The sequence below is a fragment of the Equus caballus genome, chromosome 6 (genome assembly GCF_041296265.1).
Source record: "Equus caballus isolate H_3958 breed thoroughbred chromosome 6, TB-T2T, whole genome shotgun sequence".
Lineage (NCBI taxonomy): Eukaryota > Metazoa > Chordata > Mammalia > Perissodactyla > Equidae > Equus > Equus caballus.
In genome coordinates, this window is record NC_091689.1 from 94,079,171 (window position 1) to 94,099,199 (window position 20,029).

A 20,029-nucleotide genomic window follows, 5' to 3' on the forward strand; every position below is an offset into this window, starting at 1 on the left:
AATTATATCAGCAATTTGATCACTTTTCACCACCTCCACTGCTTCCTCCCTGCTGCAGATCACGATTCTCTCTCACCTGGCTTGCTTCGAGAACCTCCTCACTGCTCTCCCCTTCTGTCTCTTCACTCCTTAACACACAGCCCAAGTGATCCTGTTAAAATGTAAGATCATGTCACTCTTCTGCCTAAAACTCTATCATAGCTTCCCATCTCATTCACAATAAAAGCCAAAGTCCTTATCATGACCCATAATAAGACCCTACGTGATTGCCTCTCCGGCCACATCTTCTAATGCTCCCCCTGTGGCCCCTTTACATTCTCTTCCCCCATCCCCACCTCCGGGATGGTCCTCCTGCTGGGGTGGTCCTCCTACAAGGGTGGTTCTAGGGGGCGGCTGCCTCTGCTTTGGGTGTGGCCTTTTCACTTGCTGTCCCTCTGCTCCCAGATATAGGCTGGCTTCCTACTTTCTTTCAAGTCTTTAATGTTACTTCCCCAACTCTTAGCAACCTTCTCTGCCTTATTTTTCTTACTAGCAGTTATCACTCTAACATACTACATATTTTACTGGTTTATCTTGCTTATTGTCTATCCAGCACATAGTAAGCATTCAGTAAATATTTCTTGAATGAATGAATGAATGCAACGATGATTTTCCTGTGTTGAAGATATTTTTTAAATTGTATATTTTGATGGAAATTCTAAAAGTGGTTTTCACAAAATAATTTGAATAATCATTCATATATGTGTGTAGCCTTTTAGTACGATTACTTTGAGGAAGTTAAAACTTAAAAAACATATTTGAAATCAGTTACTATTAATAACACTGGGTATAAATATAAAAAGGTAAATTTGAAGAAAATATGTTTAGAAAGGATTACTAAATCTGAACAAACTTCCTTAACAGGTGATCCTGAATACAAATGTGGGACTCTGAGCTGTGAAGAGAAACTGAGTCATTTCAAATACAGGGAATCATATCAGATAAGGCTTAAAGGCAAAGAGTGACTCTCAGGTGATTGAAGGTTGGTAAGAAATGATAAAAAGTTAATGTTAGTACTATATTAATATTTATTAAGGACTTATCCTTTGCTAGCATGGGGCTAAATGCTAAGTATCATGAGTGCTAGGTACCTTTATTTTTCCGTTTTATGGAGAATATCAAGGCTTAGAGTGGTAAGTAACTTGCCCATTGTCCCACAAGCTTTAAGGGTAGAGGCCATGCTTGAATCTAGATCCGTCTGACGCCAAAGCCCAAGTCCTGACCGCCGAGTGCAGTTGTTTCTTATGAGACGCGGCGGTCCCGGCAGCTTGCAGGGCGATAATGAGGCGGAGGTAAAACTACTGCAGGAAAACTTGTAAGGAGGCACCATTTTGGAGAGCAGCACACCATTTCCCAGGGAGCCTGACACAGCCAGGGGCTCCTCTTCTAGCTCCAGATCAGATTGTAGCCACTTTGGATGAACAACAAATGAAGGAGCTGGTTTGCAGTTGGGAAGAAAGTGTGTGAAAAAGACATGCCTTTAAACACTGGACACACACACCATGGGGTCAGATGCTTCGCCATAAGAAGCACCTGGGACCAGAGCCTGAGTGAAGGAGGAGGATCAAGTCTCTCACTAGAACTTTCCTGCCGCCCTTCAAAACTTCCTTGTCTCCCTTCCAACTTCTCTGTCTCCGTCTCTGTCTCTCTCTTTGTGTGTATCCAGTTGGTTTTGCATACACCACTTTGTGGGATACAATCTTGCCAAAAGCCAAGCAGCTTTGCTGGTCCAGAGAGGATTCGTTAACTGCTCCGCAACATCTAAAATCTCGCTGTAAATATTTATTACTTGTTGTAGCATATCCACAGCCAAAGCCAGTAGAATCAGGCAGCCCATTAATCATGGGAATACATACTTCAAGTCTCTCCAGGATCAGTCAACAAAAGGGATGGCTTCAACGGTGAATATTAAAAAATGCCGTTTGAGATTCATGGAAGGAAGGAAAATGCTCGCTTTAATTCAGCTTGCTGTTTTTGTTTGGGGGTCTCACCTGATGTCTTGGTGGCGCCTTGTCATCTTAGTGCTTTTGGTGACTGGGGCCTGGAAGGGTGTCATGGAAACAAATCCTTTTTCAGAATCTGAGAGAAAATGTCAGGTATCCCTCTCAGCCTGTCAGCATTGACTCTGTGTCCCTCATGTTGTTGAGAATAGTTCTCAACTCTGTTCTCCCCCAGCACGTTGAGGCACCGGCACGCCTTCATCAGTATAAAACAGGATTCTCAGCAGGGTTTGTGACCACATTCTATTCCCAGGATAGGAAAGCGGAATTTGGGGAGTTTGGATTGAGTGTAGTTGGAAAAGCTTTCTTCTGGAGAGTGTGTGATACCCTTCTACGAAGTAATTCCTTACTCTCTAATTGATCATTCTTGGTTTAGAACAATGACGCTCAATAAGTGTTCATGAATCTAAGTGCTAACTTCCTGTTTCTCACCCTGCCTGGGGCTTTCGAGTAGGATCTAGTCCTGACGTGCCCATGCTCTTGTTTGCAGTTGTTGGCATCCACCCAAGATGCTCCTTGGTGTATGTGGATGGGGGCTGTCCCAAAGCTTCGTGTAGTGGCTCAGGGGATTTTAGTAAAGAGCAGAGGATAGTATGTGAGAAAGATCAAGCTTGAATGTCTGTCGCTTACAGACTCCCGTTAAAAGAGGCTGCCCCAACCACAGCCCCCTAAGAAGGTAGCAACGCTGTTTGTTTCTTTAGCATAGGTGACCACGTGGTGTAGATGGGAGCCTTTCGTCTCAGCCATGGCTGAAGGAGTAGGAGAGGACACCTGTCTCAGAGGTAGCCAATCTTTAGACCGCTCAGTGTCTTATGAGACAGCCTCATACAAGAATTTTCCCCAAGAGGGACTAGGGTAATAGAATCATGCTCCCCTCTGGGGCATTTGATTATGAGCTATAGAGAGAGCATTGGCAGCTGGTAGTGGGAGCAGAAGTGGAAAGAGCTGTAATTGTGCAACCTGAATTATTGCTGTGTTTTGAAGACACTTCATAAGGAGCTAAGGAAGTGGTGTGCTGGGACTGGCTCTTAGGGCCTGAAAGCTGGTGGTGTGCATCTCTTCCCAGCTCCGCCTTCAGAGACTCCAGTTGGTGGGAGTATTGAGACCACAAAAATTGGTTTTTGCTACAATTCAGGTCTCCCTCCTCCAGGTACGGTTGTTAAACGTTACTATCACCCCACTGGGCTGGGGGAGAGGGATGTAGATAGGAAGAGAGGCAGCAGTGACCCCCTCTGGGGCCTCTGTCTTAAGAACAAACAAACAATGTTTAAGGTAATACGTTAACATGATTGTTACTAAGATTATAATAAAGAAGTAAGAGAAAACATTGTGAAATATATGATTTAAATATCATTGGTTAAACTACAAGACTCAGAGGAACGTGGTCAGAGGGGAGTACCTTTCCTGTGCTGAGTAACTTTCAGAGGCACGGGCCCCACCCCGGCCCACAAAGGAGGACCTGACAAGCCGGTTAAGTCTCTGGCCCTATTTCCACAGGGATTCTTTACCCCTATTCCTTGAGGTAACCCGAGTGCACACAGTTACTTAAAACCACAAGAGCCCAATGAATACAGTTTTTGAGGGCCCTTTTCTTTTTCAGTGTAGAGAAAATGGGACAGATTAGCACAGTAAAAAGAATATATATAGAGGTTGAAATGAGGTTTGAATTCCCATACTACTTCACCCCTTCCTGGTAGCCTAATTTACTTAGCTATGCCTCAGGCTCCTTAGCCGTAACAGAGGGAGAAAAATACGCTCAGAGGTATTTGTAACGATTGAATGAAATACCACGTGTGGAACATCTAGCATGGTGTCTGGCACTTGCTAGCACTCAGCGGCTGTAGTTCTTTGCCCCCCTCTGCCATACTTATTTAAGCCTTTAGACCAGCTGCTGGTGTTGCTGACTGTGAAGTCAGCAGACTTGATGCAATTGATTAACTCTCCACTTATAGTAACGTGAATTAGGTTGTAATGATATTGCATTTTTTTTTCCCTGAGGACGACCAGCTCTGAGCTAACATCTGCTGCCAATCCTCCTCTTTTTGCTGAGGAAGACTGGCCCTGAGCTAACATCTGTGCTCATCTTCCTCTACTTTATATATGGGGCGCCTGCCACAGCATGGCTTGACAAGCGGTGAGTAGGTCAGCGCCCGGGATCTTGGCTGGCCACCCTAGGCTGCCAAAGCGGAGTGTGTGAACTTGACCTCTGCGCCACCAGGCCACCGATATTGCCTTCTTTATAATTTTATGTTTTTGTCCTTAAGGTCAACTAAAATATTTTAAATATAGCTATCATTATTATAATCCTTTGAAACAAGCTTTTCTCTAGACTTAGGGAGCTCCCATATCTCACTCCACAAACGACTATGCTCATTTTACTTTTGTTTTTAAACAAATATTTAGATTATGGGCAAAGAATTATGCTAGGTGTTGTGGGGGAAGTAAGGAAAATGGATTCTTACGTAATACACGGTGAAATACACAACAAAGAGGGATGGGAGGGAAGAGCTTCCTGAGTATTCTCTTCACCCACCCGGCTTCTAGGCACCTAAGCTGAATAATAAGGCGGTGTGTCTTTTGAGTCTTTTATTTACTATGTTCGTTTCTTCACCGTTAGTTTACTTCGGTCATCTGCCCTTCATCCCATTATCACTGCTGGTACAGGAAGGGGCAGATTCACCCATTTGCCAGGAGTAAACCACCGGCCGTGGTGCTGCTCAGACCAGATGACTAAAGGAGAGCCCCTTGCACATGGACTGGTTTTGGGCAGATGGGCCTTAATACTTTGCCAGAATTGAAATAAAGTTTCTGATTTTCAAACAAATACTGTGATGTAGAAATTACCATACTTGAGTTCATGTTAGAATAATCCACGCTCTAAATCTGTTTGACATTTACCCCTTAAGTATTTTGCATCAATAAATCATTTCTGTAGCATCTTAAAATGTTCCTAAGTAATTACATAACATTCTACGTCCCCAGGGCCTGTCCCATTAGTGTGAGTAAAAAAAAATAATAAATTGCAGTAATTAAGACATAATTATGTTGTCTTGAAAAGCTAAGGGTCATTTGGACTTGATTACTCCAGTGGTTATCAGTGCCAAAGGAAAGTCAGGGAACTACGCTCCTGCCTGCAATTAGCCATCTGGGACTGACACTTTGGTCGTCAGAGGCAGCACCTTTGGAATAAACTTCAACACTGCCCTTTAGACAAGCTACAGCAAATAAGAGACCAGTGTAAGGGAGGTGAAGAGAGGGTGAAGGTGGAAGGAACAGCAGCCTAAACATCAGCGTTTGGCTGGGGTGAAAAACTCTCGTCACTCAGGCCGCCTCAGGTCCATATATGGTGTTCAAATGGAGGCTTGGGAAGAGCCTCTTGTAATTTTGGCTAAGAACACCCACACAGTCACCTGGTTGGAGGGCCCACTCACCTGGAATGCAGGGGGTGGTCTTACGTATTATAACGCCCGTTCGTTGTGTAGAGGACCGCTCCCCTGAGCGTGTGCCTAGCTGGCAGCGCCGCTCCAGCTTCACCCTCCCACACTTAGAGAAGTAATTGCCAGACCTTTTTATCCCCTCACTACCAAAGCTCTCAAGTCTTTAGGGGCGGCGCACGAGTCTCCTCAAACCCCTTAAACGTCCTCCCACGGGTCTCCGGCTCGCCGTCCGGTCTCCTCGTCCTGGTTTCTCTCTTTCCTGCTGCTTCAGGGGTCTCGAGGGGACCCGTGGGTGGGATGCTCGGCTCTGCTCTGGGGCCCCAGCATTGGAGAGATGCCCCGCGGCAGAGGGGTTCCAGCCCCCGGTGGCGCGCGGCGGCCGGCGGCCCCGGGGCGGCTGTGGAGGAGGCTGCGGAGGAGGATCCGGAGGAGGCTACGGAGGAGGAGGGAGTTGGCGGCTCCGAGGCCCGGGCAGCCGGCCCCGTCCGCGGCGGGCGCTCGGCGGTCCTCCCTCGCTCGGCTCCTTTGCTCATATTTGGACTCGGCTGCCCGTGCCCAGGAATTTCCCGTCATGCCTCCCGCCGCCCCGTCCGTCGCCCGAGCCGGGAGGGAGGGAGGCGGAGGCTCGGCCAGCGGCGGCGGCGGCCCTCCATGCGCCCGCGGCGGACCCTCCCGCGCCCCCTCTCGCTCCGCCTCGGCCTGGCTCTCGGCCTCGGCCTCTGCCTGGCCGCGGCGCGGGGAGCCGCGCACTCGGGTAAGTTTGGGCTCCCGCCCGCCTCGCCTCCGCCGCCTCCCCCGCCCGCCCTGCCAGGTTGAGGGTGACCCCGACCCCGGATGCCCCGAGCGCCGCCGCGCCCGCCGGCCGCCCGCGGGACACCCCTTCCCGGGCCGAGGAGGGGCGCGCGGGGGAGCGCCCCGCGCGGGCCTAGGGGGCGGGCTGGCTCGCCCCCGCCGACGGGAGCGTCTGGCCGCCTGGCTGACACCTTATCCCGCCCCGGAGGAACCTGAGCCCGGGAGGCATCGCCGGCGCGGGCCCCGAGGGAGGGGCCTGGCGGGGCGGCCGCGGCGGCCGGAGGGGACACCGCCCGGCTCGGGGGACGCGGGGCCCCCGGAGCTCCCGCCCCGCGCAGCTCGGCCCCGCCGAGTGGCCGCTCGGATAACGGGCCGGCGCGTGGGAATCGCCGCCAGGCCCGCGCCGCGCCGCGCCGCGCCGCGCGTCCCGCAGGGCGCACCCGGAGCGCACCCGGAGGCCCTCCCGGCGGCGCGGCCCCGCCCGGGCTCAGGCTCCCGCGGCCCGGCTGGCGTTTAATAGGCCAAAAGCGAGCGGAACCCGAGTGTGCCAGGTACCAGTTTTCTTTTGTTTTTAAGCGGAGAAAAGCATCCCAGTCTGTTTTCCAAGTTTTACACTGGACTATTTCAAGTCAGACTGTGTGACGGAAAGATGCCATTCCTGCCGCCTTTGGTTTAGGACCGTAAGCTATCAGGGTGGTAATTTTGAAGTCTTAAGAGGATGATTTGAAAGATAGTTTTCGTTAGATCATGTGGAAAATATCAGTGAGGATTTTTTTTTTTTTTACATAAGGTCATTATAAAAAGAAACTATTGAAAGTACAAATGTCGAGTTTAAGGTAAATGTGAAATTTTATGAACTTTTATCTTTGCGGTGAGTATTTCACGAGTCATCTAAAGCCTCGCAATTCTTAGTTTTATCCGGAATGGAAAAACAAAAGTTATAATTCCTCAGAGTTGACGTTTCTTATGAAATTTTGTTTCTGCCCCCTATAGACTAAACTGTCAAAATAAGATAGGGTTAACAGCTAGGATTTACAAATTAGCTGGAAGCTGACTCTATTAAGCATAGATTATACTCAGCACCCTCTAATCTATCTCTTCATATTTCCCTTTGCAGCACTGGTGGCAAAATAGACTTTAAAAGACAGTTTTGTCCATAAAAAAATGTTTGGGATTCATGTAACTTATTAAAATTGTCAATTCAGTTTGTTGGGAGATTTTTTTTTTTAAGATTTTGTTTTTCCTTTTTCTCCCCAAATCCCCCCAGTACATAGCTGTGTATTTTTAGTTGTGAGTCCCTCTAGTTGTGGCATGTGGGATGCCGCCTCAGCATGGCTTGATGAGTGGTGCCATGTCGGCGCCCAGGACCTGAGCTGGTGAGACCCTGCGCCGCCCAAGCAGAGCGCCCGAATTTAACCACTCGGCCACCAGACCGGCCCCTGGGAGATTTTTAAAGATACTTAAATGTGCAGTGTATAAACACTAAGTAATCATATCAATTTCATGTTTGTTTCTGATTAATATTGTTTTTTTAGAAGACCTGCTTTTTGTGGATTCATGCTTTAGAACTAACTTTAATGGTACTTCTTGGGAAAGCAATAGGTTCTAACTTAACGTTTTCTCAATGATCTGAAAAATACTGTGCTGCACGATAAAGGGTGGATTGTACAGCCAGGGCATACATGTATGTTTTCTTTTTTCCCTCGGTGATGTGTTGACTTACCTAATACTTGTGGTAAAGCAGACCTTGAAGACCAAAATCCAGGGTACTGTGGCCCCTTGCCAGCAATTTTGAACATCAAGTTTATATTTGGACCATTTAAACATTTATTCTTTTAATTTTGGTCCCAGCTGACATATAAGTCTAATTTCTGGTGACTTTTATTAGGGCCCTATGTGAATGTCTGGAATTTTTTATATTGAAATAAGTAGCTCCCTGCCATTTGGAACTTTGTCACAGTGCCTGAACTGCCTGTCTGCCAAGGTTGCACATATACAACATCATTTAGTTTTTGAATCAACACATGGTTTTTTTGGCTTTTAAAGGTGGTTGTTCTAGTATCTGAACTAAAATGTTAACCTATCAGGTCAGAAATCTTTATTGTTTTGCTGAACTCAAGTACCGAGAATATCCAAAAAATATCCCGAGAAGCTTTCATAGGTTTTTCTAATGCATTTATCCTTTTTAAATTAAAAATAAATTTTCAGCCATTAAAGAGCAACTTTAGGAAATAATGCTTTTTGGTTCTATCATAATCCGGTCACAGTCCCTTTGATTTTGTCTCACCTGTGTTACTGATTGTAGTTAGGGATTTGGTTGATGAATTTGGTTCAGATGTTTGGCTTCCTTCTCTGAAAATGATGAAGTCAAACATAGTCACCATGTCCCTTCTAACTCCGGGATCCTGTAATACTGTTTTTGTTTCTGTGGTCCTGCAGAGCCACCCACGACATTGGTTCCAGCTTCTGACTGTCGACTCTGACTTGCTATGCGTGTTCAACTGGTCTCCTTGTAGTCAGGTCTGATGGGTGTGGATCCAGCTTTGGGGGCCTGGATCTGCCTCAGGAGCGTCTTGCACATGCACACAGACACCCACGCCTGGACAGAGTTCCATGATGTTAAGCTTCTGTTATTTTCTTCCCCTCATCTAATAGGAGAAAGTGCTGGTTATGACCTGGGGTAAATGCCTAACTGCTCTTCAGGAACAGTTTAGCCCAGGCCGGGAGACGGTTTGACATTCAGTTTTGAAATTTGGGTCCCAGTTAGGGGCACCACTGGAGAGCACCCAAACCTTTCTGGGGTTGGGAGGCCTAGGGCTGGTTATTTGGGGGCGTTCCAGATGAAATGCCTTATATTGGGTTATCGCCTTTTCATCATATCTCCAAGGAGATTGACTTGGGCCTACCCATCTGGTTTATCCAGAAGTACATTGGCTTTGGATAGGAGGGTGATCAGATAGCTATTTAATTTGACAGTTGTTTGTTAGCATCTCTGACTGCCGTACAGATATCTCAGGGCTTTATCTTGAATATTCCTATATTTTCTCCTTCCTGGGCATGATGGGTTTTCCTTTTAAAATGCTCAGCACCATCCTCCATCCCTGTTCGCATATTTATCTCTCTGGCATACCAAAGTCATATTTATGGCTTTTAAGGAAATACAAATAAAGACAAAAGAAACCGTAGAAAAGATAGGCCAGCGATAAATCAACCAATTGACTTTATGGAGGACTTTGGTTATTGCCTCATTTAAGCTTCTGTAGCAAGTAACAGAAATGAACTTGAAATAGTTTTAGGAAAAAGAAAGAAAGAAAGGAATTTGATGGAAGCCAAATGCAGACAGACCTTATTAGGGACCAGGGACTGGAAAACCTGGAACTTTCCCCGACTGTGGTCTTTGCCTTTCTTTGCTTCATTGTTCTCTCTTTGCTGACCATTTTTTTCTGCTTTCCTGTGTTCAGGATTGAATGTGGCTGCTCAGCAGCTCCTGAATATTTACATGTCCCTGGGTTCCAAGCCCAGGGAGAGACTAGATCATTGAGCCTTGATCCTGACTTCCTGAAAGAACCTGATACACATAGTTGGGATCACATGGTTGACCTAGATTTTCCCAAGGTCTCTTCGGATTCTAGAGTTCCTTGTGTATGGAGTGCAGATGTTTACGTGGTTTGATTTTGCATTTTTGCATTTTATATTATGGGGTTCTTAGTCCTTAAAATGTATAATTTGCTCTTGATTGCAGTGTGTGTGTGAAAGAGTGTGATCCAGTGGGATCCCGGGATGTTGGTGCAGCTCCTTCCTGCTGCTGCAGGAGACTGAAAGAGAAGCCCGTGGGCCGTAAACTGACTGGAGCGCCAGATTCAGGAACTAGAACGCAATTTGGGATCCAACTGAGTTGTGAAAATCCTGTTTAATAACAGCTAATTCATCCTGCAGATATCATCTGCGTATTTTCAGGAATTCACTGAATTCAAATGCTGAGTTCAAATACCACTTACAGGTATAGTCATTAAAACTAAGTGATAATTAGAGACATTCAAAATAGTAATGATTTAGGGACCAAGAGTTCATCAGTTATTTTCCTATTTCTCACACTTGTCTAGCATTTTCCGCCCTGTCCTTCTTTTAGACAGTCTCTGCTGCCTGGAATACTTTTCCCTCATAACCTGTTGACGTCCTTAAGGCCTCTGTTGCATGGTATTTGTCAAACTGTCTTCATCTCTTAGAATTTGTCATTTCCTTGTGCTTCTAAGACATCAGTTAGAGCACGATTTTACCATCTTGCATTGTAAAGACCATACCTACTCATCTTCTTCAGTGGACTTTAAGTTCTGTTAGACCAATGAATCATCTAGAAGAATTGTGATAGGCTGTTAGAATCCGTTGCTCAACTTAATGTTTCCACCTTTTCCAAATGTTCTGAAGCTCTTAGGGCGTCCTGCTTGTTGCCACCTTTTTATTTTATTTGCTGAGGAAGATTTTCCCTGAGCTAACATCTGTTGCCAATCTTCCTCTTTGTTTTGCTTGAGGAAGATTCGCCCTGAGCTAATAATATCTGTGCCAGTCTTCTTCTAATTTGTATGTGGGTCGCTGCCACAGCATGGCCGCTGACAAGTGGTGTAGGTCTGTGCCTGGGAACTGAACCCAGGCCAATGAAGCAGAGCGTGGCAAACTTAACCCCGTAGGCCATGGGGCTGGCCCTGCCACCTTCTTCTTTTGACATTGGAGCTCAATCACAAAAAATCAAAAGGAAGTTTTTCTTCTCAGTCCTTATCTGTTTTCTAGATTTTATAGGCTTTTCCATGAATATTCTAATTTCCTGTGTGAGGATTGAATATATAGAATGGTAGGATGTTTTCCTATAAACTGAGGTGCCAGGGGGAAGGAGAGTATAGCAAACTCATGTGGAAGGAAATCACCCAACATTTACCAGATTGGATAGAGAGGGCAGGTGTGGAAAAACAGTTGTGGCATATATGAAGGCAAAGAGTGGGAAGATAAAGTACAGAGATGGAAAATTAGGTTTGGCCTAGAACTTGGCGGGCTTTTAATGCTAGGCTAGGAAATTTGGGCTGGGTTAGTAAGCTCGGAGATTGAAGGTTTTTGGGTCCTCAGAATGTCCTAATCAGAGTTATAGGATATATTATCTAATAATTCGGAGGATGTATAAATCGGGGAAGAAACCATGGGATCAATAAAGAAGGATCATAAGGGTTTTTCTTAGAGAAGGAAGACCTGGTCTAGGTAGTGACAGCGGGATTGGAGAATTGTTGCTGAGGTAGACTGGGCAGAAAGAAACAACTCATTGGATCTGGGGAAAGAGAGGGAGGAAGAAAAGATGAGGGTAAGATGTTAATCCTGGACCATTGGAAAAATGCAACCTCAGAGCAGGTGGGTGGGTGGGAGAAAAATTAAGTTTTGCTTTAGATCTTTGCATTTGAGGTGCTGGTAGAACATTCTCATGGAGATGGGAGTCTAGTGAGAAACACAGGAGTGTAACTTGGAGAGATTGGGGCTGGAGATAAACATGTACGTGTAGGGAAGGTTACAGATGAGGGGAGGAGAAAACATCTGTTGGCCAGTGTAAGAGGGAGGCACGGAGAAGCCTCATGAAGGAGATACAGTTTGCTGTGGCTTTGACAGATGCCCAGCTGGTGTGTGGGGTTCCGTCCACAAGCTTCCCTAGTTTAGGGGACCTCTCATTTACTCACTCCACGAATAGTGCATGGGACCATGGAGCAAAGGATCCTGGAACCAGATGACCTTCTTAACTGCACCATTGCTCAAGCTCCTTCAGAGGCTTCTTATCGTTCCTAAGATAAAGGACTCCCTCCCTCTTTGAACGTCGGCATCGTCACCGTCACTGAGCCTCTCTGTCTGCTGACTCTGGGCTTCCTGTAAATCATCCAGCTGGCCTTGCACACGCACTGCTCAGTCTCCTCCTTCCTGCTTTGACCCTCCCCAAGAAGGTGAAGCAAGGACAGTTCCCCCAATGGAGTACTCTGGCGTTTTTTTGTTCTTTAGATGGGCGCTTTTTATTGCCGTGGTCAGGTTCTTATCCATAACACAATTGTTGACAATTTCCTAGTGTATAATAAAAAAGTTCATCATCAGTCATGTCCGTCACTCTTTCTTACAGAATACCTTGCTTCTCTGATCTCTTCAAGTGTCAGCTGCAAGGTTCTCGAGCACTTGAGTTGATCACTCTGGCCACGGTGCCCTGACCTCCGACCCTGGCCGGGGTCACCTGGAGTAGCAGTGTCACCTGACATGTGTAGGTTTGGCTTCCCCAGCTGGGTGCTGATTTGGAAACAATTTCTTGATACCTGACTTCAATGAGGGGCTTTCTTTGCACAGACTGTAGAGGTTTGTGAAACAGGGACATGGTGACGGGTGAAGGAGAGAGGACCGGCTGGTGTCGGAAGTGTGTTCTCAGGGCCTGGCTTCCTGACCAACGGTAAATCCTGAGCCTAAGTTTCTAAACATAGTACATTCGTAACATTGTCTGCACTGACCTATTTATGTTCAGTATACAGTATTGAGTAATTTCTAACTCAAAAAGGGACCCTCCCATATGCTAATGGTTGTGCTTTTAGTAGCTGTTGACTGAGAAGATACATAGTAGCAAAAAGCCACTCTAAAAATTTGAAATGAGTTTTTTAAGATAGAAAAGGATTCTCGTGTGTTGGAAAGTACACAGATGTGGAAATGGTGACGCATGGTCTATAGACGACGCCTGCTTTCTTGCTTTGTGGGTTCTCTCTCAGTGTCTGGTGGCTTGTCGTCATCTCCCTTAAAATGGGGTGGAGGCTTCTGTTTGAAAATTTGAGTCATAGCTGAAATTTTGGAACGACAGGAAAACTTCTCAACATCGTCTTACAACAGCAGCTGCTTTTTATGCTCGGCAATGCACTTTATGCTAAGACTGGGCTGTTAGCCTCAGGGGTTCGTACATGAATACTTTAAAAAATTATATTGTCAGGTATCTGAGCATCATTCTTTGGGCTGTAGTGCTGTTTTTAAGATGAAATTAGTAGATGATTTGCATGCAAGTACACACCTACAGCAGCCTCCCTTATGGCCATGACATAGTTGTCTTCTGTTACTATGAGTTACACAATGAATCTTTATGGTTTCTTGGGTCAGTTATTTTATTTAAAGGCAAAAAAATCCCCAAAGACCAACCCTTCAGTACGTGTGTTAAACTTAAGGCAGTATTGAAAGTAAGCCTGTGCTACATGTTAGAGTCTTTAAAAAACATCAGGATGGCCCTCGTGTAAAGCAGAGAGCCCTGCGTTGTTCGTTTCTACTTTCCTTTCCCTTGTTGTTACTGAGTTTGGTTATCAGGGAATCTGGGCTGGGCTGGGGTTGGGAGAGATCTTTGGTGACTGTTGTAGGTGGGTACTTATTTGATCTTAGATTGGTGGGGTGCACCTAGGGGAAGGTAGGGCCGTATCTCCCAGTACATAGTCCGGGAGATTAGATAGGACAGTGGGTGAGGGGCCATGGCGGTCTTGGAGCTCTGGTCTCACAGTAATTGAGAGTGAAAAAGAACAAGTGCATGCACTGTGGTCCTTGCTCCTGATGTCTTGGTGTGTGAACATGCCTTCCAGTCGGACTGCCTTAGGGCGCCTGGAGGAGGATGGCTTGAAGGCCGAGGATGTTTACCTGTGTGCAGAGCCAGTTGAAAATGGCAGATTCATTAGCATATTTGCATCCTTGTGTAGATGTTCATGTTGCCAGCGAGTCTGTGCAGTGCGATGAGAAGCGCATTGGATAGCCAGTTGGAGACTGGGTTTTCCTAGTCCTGTTCTTGCCTAGGGCATTTAAGCTCCCTGTGCCTCAGTTTCCACATCCGCAGAATGAATGAGTTGGACTGAGTGATACCTGATACTGCTTTTGCTTTAAGATTCTGTAATCTATTAGTTGTCTCATAGTCTCCAGGTAGCTTTCATAATTTTTAATGGAAATAACGTGATTAATAAATTATACAAAATTGTGTCTTCTCTTGTTACATTAGGTTCAAGCTGTCTATTTTGTGGAACTAGATATAAATGTTATTCCACGACTAAGACCTAATGTTTGAACTTTGTAGCTTTGTGTGCCCAGTAATTTGATCCGTAAGCAAACTGACATAACCCGTTAAAGATTTAGTATTTATTTAGAGGATAGGTTACAGTGTAGGAGAAGCATCGTGTTACATGTCCGATCTGAAGTCATGGCATTAAGCACTAGATATTATGTCGGTTGCCCTAAGTGTACAGCTAAGAATTGCTTATTTAGACTCTATGATCTATCTCAGAGAGTAAAGTCCTCTCTCATCAGGGTATGCTGCCAGTAGAATTTGTCTTTGACCCTCTTTGAAGTATATTTAACTCTTAAACTAGTTAATTTGGTCTAATCATTAAAGATGAAAATCTTCTCCATTGAGCTTTAAAGAAAAAACCCCTGCTAATTTGATAGGTTAAAAAATATCTTTTTTTTTTCTGAGGAAGATTAGCCCTCAGCTAACATTTTGCAGTCTTCCTCCACTTTATATGTGGGTCGCTGCCACAGCATGGCTGATGAGTGGTGTAGGTCTGTACCCAGGATCGAAAGCTGTGAACCCAGGCCACTGAAGCGGAGTGTGCTGAACTTAATCACTGCACCATGAGGCCAGCCCAAAAGTATCTTTTCTTGCCTTTAAAATATATTAGTAAGTGTTTGCCCCTTTTTATGATAAAATGTTTCACACCCACAAAAAGAATATATAACATCTATGTAAGGCATTAAGAATAATTTTTAAAAATCTGGGGACCCCTGCTCAGCTTCAGAAATGGAACGTGGAAGCTGCCTGTGTGACCTTCACCCGTCGCTCTCCATGTCATCCCTCTGCTCAGAGGAGCCCACAGTCATGCATTTGGAGATTATCACTTAACACAGATGGTAACTGGTAAACTCTAGCTTTCTTTATAGTTTTACCTGCATATTTTGTTGTTTAGTTTTGCATGTTTGGGAACTCTGTATAAATGGTATTGTCTGCTCTGCATCTTCTGTGACTTGTCTTTTCCCCCCACTACATTCTGTTACACATATTGGTGTATGTAACTCATTTTTTTGAGATTAGCACTTCTTTTATCTATCTGTTTTTCTACTTTCTGATTATTTATCTCTGCTCCTTGCACATTTATCCATTAGGTTTCTTGTGTTTCCCTGTGGAGTCAAATCTTTGTATCTTCTCCCATTGCTTTCAAGCTTCATCATCCATATATCAAATAATAATAATAATAATAATAATAATAATAATAATAAAAGTGATCATAATAATAGCAAATCCTCACATACGGATGTTACGATGTGCCAGGCACTAGTCTAAATATTCGCTGTTTACATACATTAAGTCATTTACTGCCTGTGGCAATTTTTTCAGGGAGGTACAATATTCTCATGATAACTCATGTATTAAGATTGGGCCCTGAGGCACAGAGGCGTTCAATAATTTGTATGACTGTGATTTGAATCTGGGCAGTCTGGTTCCAGAGTCCGTGCTCTTAACCATTACACTATTCTGACTCCTGTGTTGTCCTTTCTTTTAATTATATTTTGTTTTCCCATTTAACTTTTTAAGGTGTTAAAATGTTTCTGTGACGTTCAGGAAAGAATGACCCTAGTGTGGCGTTCAGGCTCGTTCTCTCGGACAGCACCAGGTGTCAGAGTCATGCCACAGTTTAATTTCTTCATGGGTAGACCAGGATTTTCTTATACAGCTTTTCTGTTTTTTCTATTCTCTGGGATTTATTATTGCTTTTATTTTATTTTAATTGGAGGGAAAAATATGCCTTTTTCATTATCCTTCCAAAATCTTTCACTTTTTTACTTTAGGCCTATGGCTTGGCATTGATTCCATTGATTTCCTGTGGTAATTTGGACCAGTTTCTTCATATTTAGACAATGACATCCTCTTTTAAAAACGATTTATGTGACCTTAAATGAATCATTTAATCTTCCTGAGCTTCAGATTTCCCCAAGAAGTTGCATTTCAGTATAATTATTTTATTAATCAGACATATATGACCACTAGTCAGAACTTCCTTGTGGAATAACCAGGGAGACCATGAGCGAAAAGAACTAAGTAAAAGGAAGCTCTTGATGGTGCTGGAAACTACTGATTTTACCCAAACCCCTCCAATTGCAGAACAGGAGACTGTGGCATAGAGAGAGAAAGTCCCTTTGTACCCTAACTCTCTTGTATAGCTTTAATCTTTTCCCTAAAGTAGCCAATTGGTTAACTTTTTCTCTCACGTTCTGTGGCTTTATGACGTCTTCAAGTTTCCCGAGCTCTTGGATAGTCTCCCAATGTCCCTTATTTAAACATTCTCAGGCTTTTCTCGTCTTAAGAAACAAACAGAGAGCCGCCTCCGCCTTCCACGCCCGTGGCCAGGCTGTGTTACAGGTTGTTACGTCCTTGCTGTCTCTGGTTGCCGTCCATCCAGAAATAGGGATTGAGCCGCGTTGCATGTCGGGCGCCGACTCCTCCAGTCTCTGGATGCGTGTGAGCCAGACTCAGGCCTGGTCCTCAGGCACTGTCATTCTCAGTTTGGAAGCAGCATGGCCTGTGGTAAACAGAGCACCGTTTTGTGGTGGGAGCAGGAGGGAGAATGGTTCGAGTCGAGGGCAGAGAGGAGGGCCAGTCCGCTGGGGCCGTTAGCCATACGAGGAGTTCAGATATTGTTCTGTGGGGTGGTAGCCGTTAGGGGCTTTTAGGCAGGGAGTGACAAGATCCAATTGGCAGTTTAAAGCAGTCGCTCTGGCTGCTGTGTGGAGAATGGATTGTAGGGGCCAACGGTGGAAGCAGGTAAAAATTTAGGCCCAGGCCAGTGGTTCAGATAAGAGTTGATTAGGGTTTGGACCAGAGCGCTGGCGGCAGAACTAAGACCTTGCTGATGGGTTGAATATAGGGTCTAAGAAATGAGAAGAACCATTTATACCATTGCACTGAAACTGCTTTGGCGGAAGCCGCTAGTGGTGTCCACGTCATTAAAGCCAATTGTGTTCCCCGGTCTTCCTGACTTCAGGGCATTCAACACATTGACCACTGACTCCTGGAAATGGTCTTTCCTCTTGGTTTCCAGCTCTGTTATTATTAGATATGTGATCTTAGGCAAATTAATTCAGTTGTCTGTGCCTTAGTGCTTGCCTTTTTCAAAATTCAGCCGTGCCAGCACTTCCCAAATCCTTGGTATGCTTGGCGTGAGCATCGCCACAGAAGCCTGCTTAGGGTGGCCGGCAGAGTGGCCGGGCTTGCCAGAGTTCCCTGCTGGCCGAGACACGCCCTGCGTGCTGGTGGTTAGCTCTCCCTCTCTGCACCCTCCCTGCTCTCTGGCCTTGGCTCCTTCTGTTTCGAATCCCAGGGGGAATCTGCTGGATTCTCTTTCACTCACTTGCAGGAACAGTGTGTGCACTTGAGATGAGTTGGGACCTGGCCTTTTCTCCAGTATGTCCCCTCTGCACTTCAGCAGAAGTTTTTCAATGGGTTTATCCTAGTTTGGTTTCCAGTGCAGATGGCGGTTTCCCTCTGTACCGCGTTCACCTTTACCATGTCACTGAGACCTGGTGGGAATATGACTGAGGGGGAACACGAGTGAGTTCCCTTTTCAAAGGGGTGTACTTGTGTTGCCGCCCTGTCTTTGTGTGTGTGCGTGTGCATGTGTGTGTGTGCAGTCTCTCTTTTTCTCTCTGCTTGTGTTTTTTTTTTGATCCCCCTGTGCCACTTCTTTGTTTTGGAACTCTATATGAGGGTCATTTTTTAGTAGGTGCATTTAAATCATTTATATTTTATGTTATCATGGCCATATTTGATGAAACTCCTTGTCCTGTTGTTTTATCCTCTTTTTATGATCTTTTCCGCTTGGTCTTTTGCCATATGGTTTCTATGTTTTATTTGCTTTTATCTTTCATAGGGATTTGAAAAGTTGACGTCATATTTTAGGTTCTATGACCTTGAAAAAGTGCTTAAAAACCATCATTGAGCCTGAACTAATCTAATTATTAAACTTAAGGAAACAAGATGCAACAGCATTCGGCTCTTCTCTGTGGGAGGAGTGTTGGATCCTTTGATTTTTTCTGCTGGGCCTCTGTTAACTGCAGTGGGGCCTGAGGATCCATCCGTGTGGTTATTGTTGAATTTTTATATTACGTGTTTTCCCTTGTTAGGATTATTTTTCTCTCTTTCATTAGTTATATAATAGCATCCACTGTGTTCAGCGATTGCCACCACATGGCCTCTTATACCTTCACTCAGCTGTTCTTGAGGATGTTTTCATTCATATGTCATTTGGCTAGGTTCTGTCCTTGCATTTTTTCCTCTTTTTTTTTTTTTTGGTATGGAAGAGTAAGTGCATGCACGTTTCCTGAGCTCTTCTGTTATTTGAGGGAATCACAGACTGTTATAGAACAGGTTAGGGGCTGGCCCGGTGGTGCAGCAGTTAAGTGCGCACATTCTGCTTCGGCGGCCCGGGGTTCGCTGGTTCGGATCCAGGGTGCGGACATGGCACCGCATGTCAAGCCATGCTGCGGTAGGCGTCCCACATATAAAGTAGAGGAAGATGGGCATGGATGTTAGCTCAGGGCCAGTCTTCCTCAGCAAAAAGAAGAGGATTGGCAGCAGTTAGCTCACGGCTAATCTTCCTCAAAAAAAAAGAACAAGTTAACCTTTCCTTGCAAAACAACATTTAAATGGTGAGAGGAATCCAAAAAAATCTTAATTAGGAGCCTGGAAAATGCTTGTAGAATAACCTGAATGCAAATAATAGTGTACTTATGGACTATAAAAAGTTGCTAGCATTCTGTATGGAAGAAGAACCTAGGAACAGTAGAATTTACTGGCATTCAGATGACAAATTAATGTCAGTCACAGGGTTACTGCTGGGAATTCACTGCCTCCAACGTTGTGGGTAATTCTTGGGGTCGAGATACAAAATGTTTAGAACGGTGTTATCTTTGAGTGAGAGTGGGTGATATTTGCAGTTTTAGTGGAATTGCAACAGTTTCGTAACTCCTACTGAGATGTTCAGATTAGAGTTGACCAAAGGTTTACTTTTCCAAATTCCTGTTTTATTAGTACATTTGCCTCATGCGTGCATAAAGTTAGGTCACTCTGTATGATTGAAACAGTTGATTTGCAAACTTGAAATTTTTCTTTTTTGTCAAAGGTAATGATTTTTTTAAGTTGCTAAAGCATAATTGCTGAAATAGGAAAATTAATCTTAAATTAATCTTAGCTGAGTTGTCTGTTAGACAGTCACCTCATTCTTACCCTGTCCAAAACTAAGCTAATTAAACCCTCCAGCACACACACATGCACTCATTCTCTACGCGCTATCTCAGACCCACTCTAGCTTTTCCTTCTCAGTAGGCAAAGTAAAATTCACTGAGCAGTCTGCTAGTTACTTCCAAAAACATTATCTCATTTAATCCTTCCAAAACCTAAGGAAGTGCTATGATATACATTATGCAGGTAAGGATCAGAGAAAGTAGCTAATTTGCTCAAGATTTATCAGCTGGTTAAGTGATGGGGTTGGAGTTCAAACACAGCTCTGACTCTTTCCTGCCTACTGCACAGCCAAGATACTGTAGAGGACTCGAGTCCCATGGGAGCCAGGGCATTATGCACAGAGAGGGGGGAACACAGAGAGAGCGACATTTGAGTTCCGTTCTGTGAGAACATTTACTGAGCCTTTATTTACAGAGGTGAGTAGCGCTGACTACTCTGAAGGAGCTCAT

The 20,029-nt window shown here is 44.9% G+C and overlaps 1 protein-coding gene and 1 long non-coding RNA gene across 19 annotated transcripts in view; one reads left to right on the forward strand and one right to left on the reverse strand.

The window, feature by feature from the left end:
* Nucleotides 1-5,637, reverse strand: part of LOC102149168 (uncharacterized) — a 35,370-nt gene extending 29,733 nt beyond the window's left edge. For 4 of the 7 annotated variants that reach the window (XR_011439801.1, XR_011439804.1, XR_011439802.1 and 1 more), the window contains exons 1-2: nt 5,471-5,637; nt 1,131-2,080 (exon numbers count right to left, since the gene is read on the reverse strand). This is a non-coding gene — a long non-coding RNA (uncharacterized lncRNA). Of the gene's footprint in view, nt 1-76; nt 152-1,130; nt 2,081-5,470 lie in introns of all 7 variants that reach the window. The other 3 variants (XR_011439799.1, XR_011439800.1, XR_002808865.2) reach the window with 1 other exon arrangement.
* Nucleotides 5,638-5,773: 136 nt separating this feature from the next.
* The window catches only part of MSRB3 (methionine sulfoxide reductase B3), a 157,677-nt gene continuing 143,421 nt past the window's right edge, over nt 5,774-20,029 (forward strand). For 4 of the 12 annotated variants that reach the window (XM_070270327.1, XM_070270329.1, XM_070270328.1 and 1 more), the window contains exon 1: nt 5,774-6,230. In XM_070270327.1, coding sequence (XP_070126428.1) covers nt 5,774-6,230 — 457 coding nt within the window. Of the gene's footprint in view, nt 6,231-6,561; nt 6,820-10,009; nt 10,269-20,029 lie in introns of those variants that run through there. The other 8 variants (XM_023643955.2, XM_070270331.1, XM_023643957.2 and 5 more) reach the window with 8 other exon arrangements.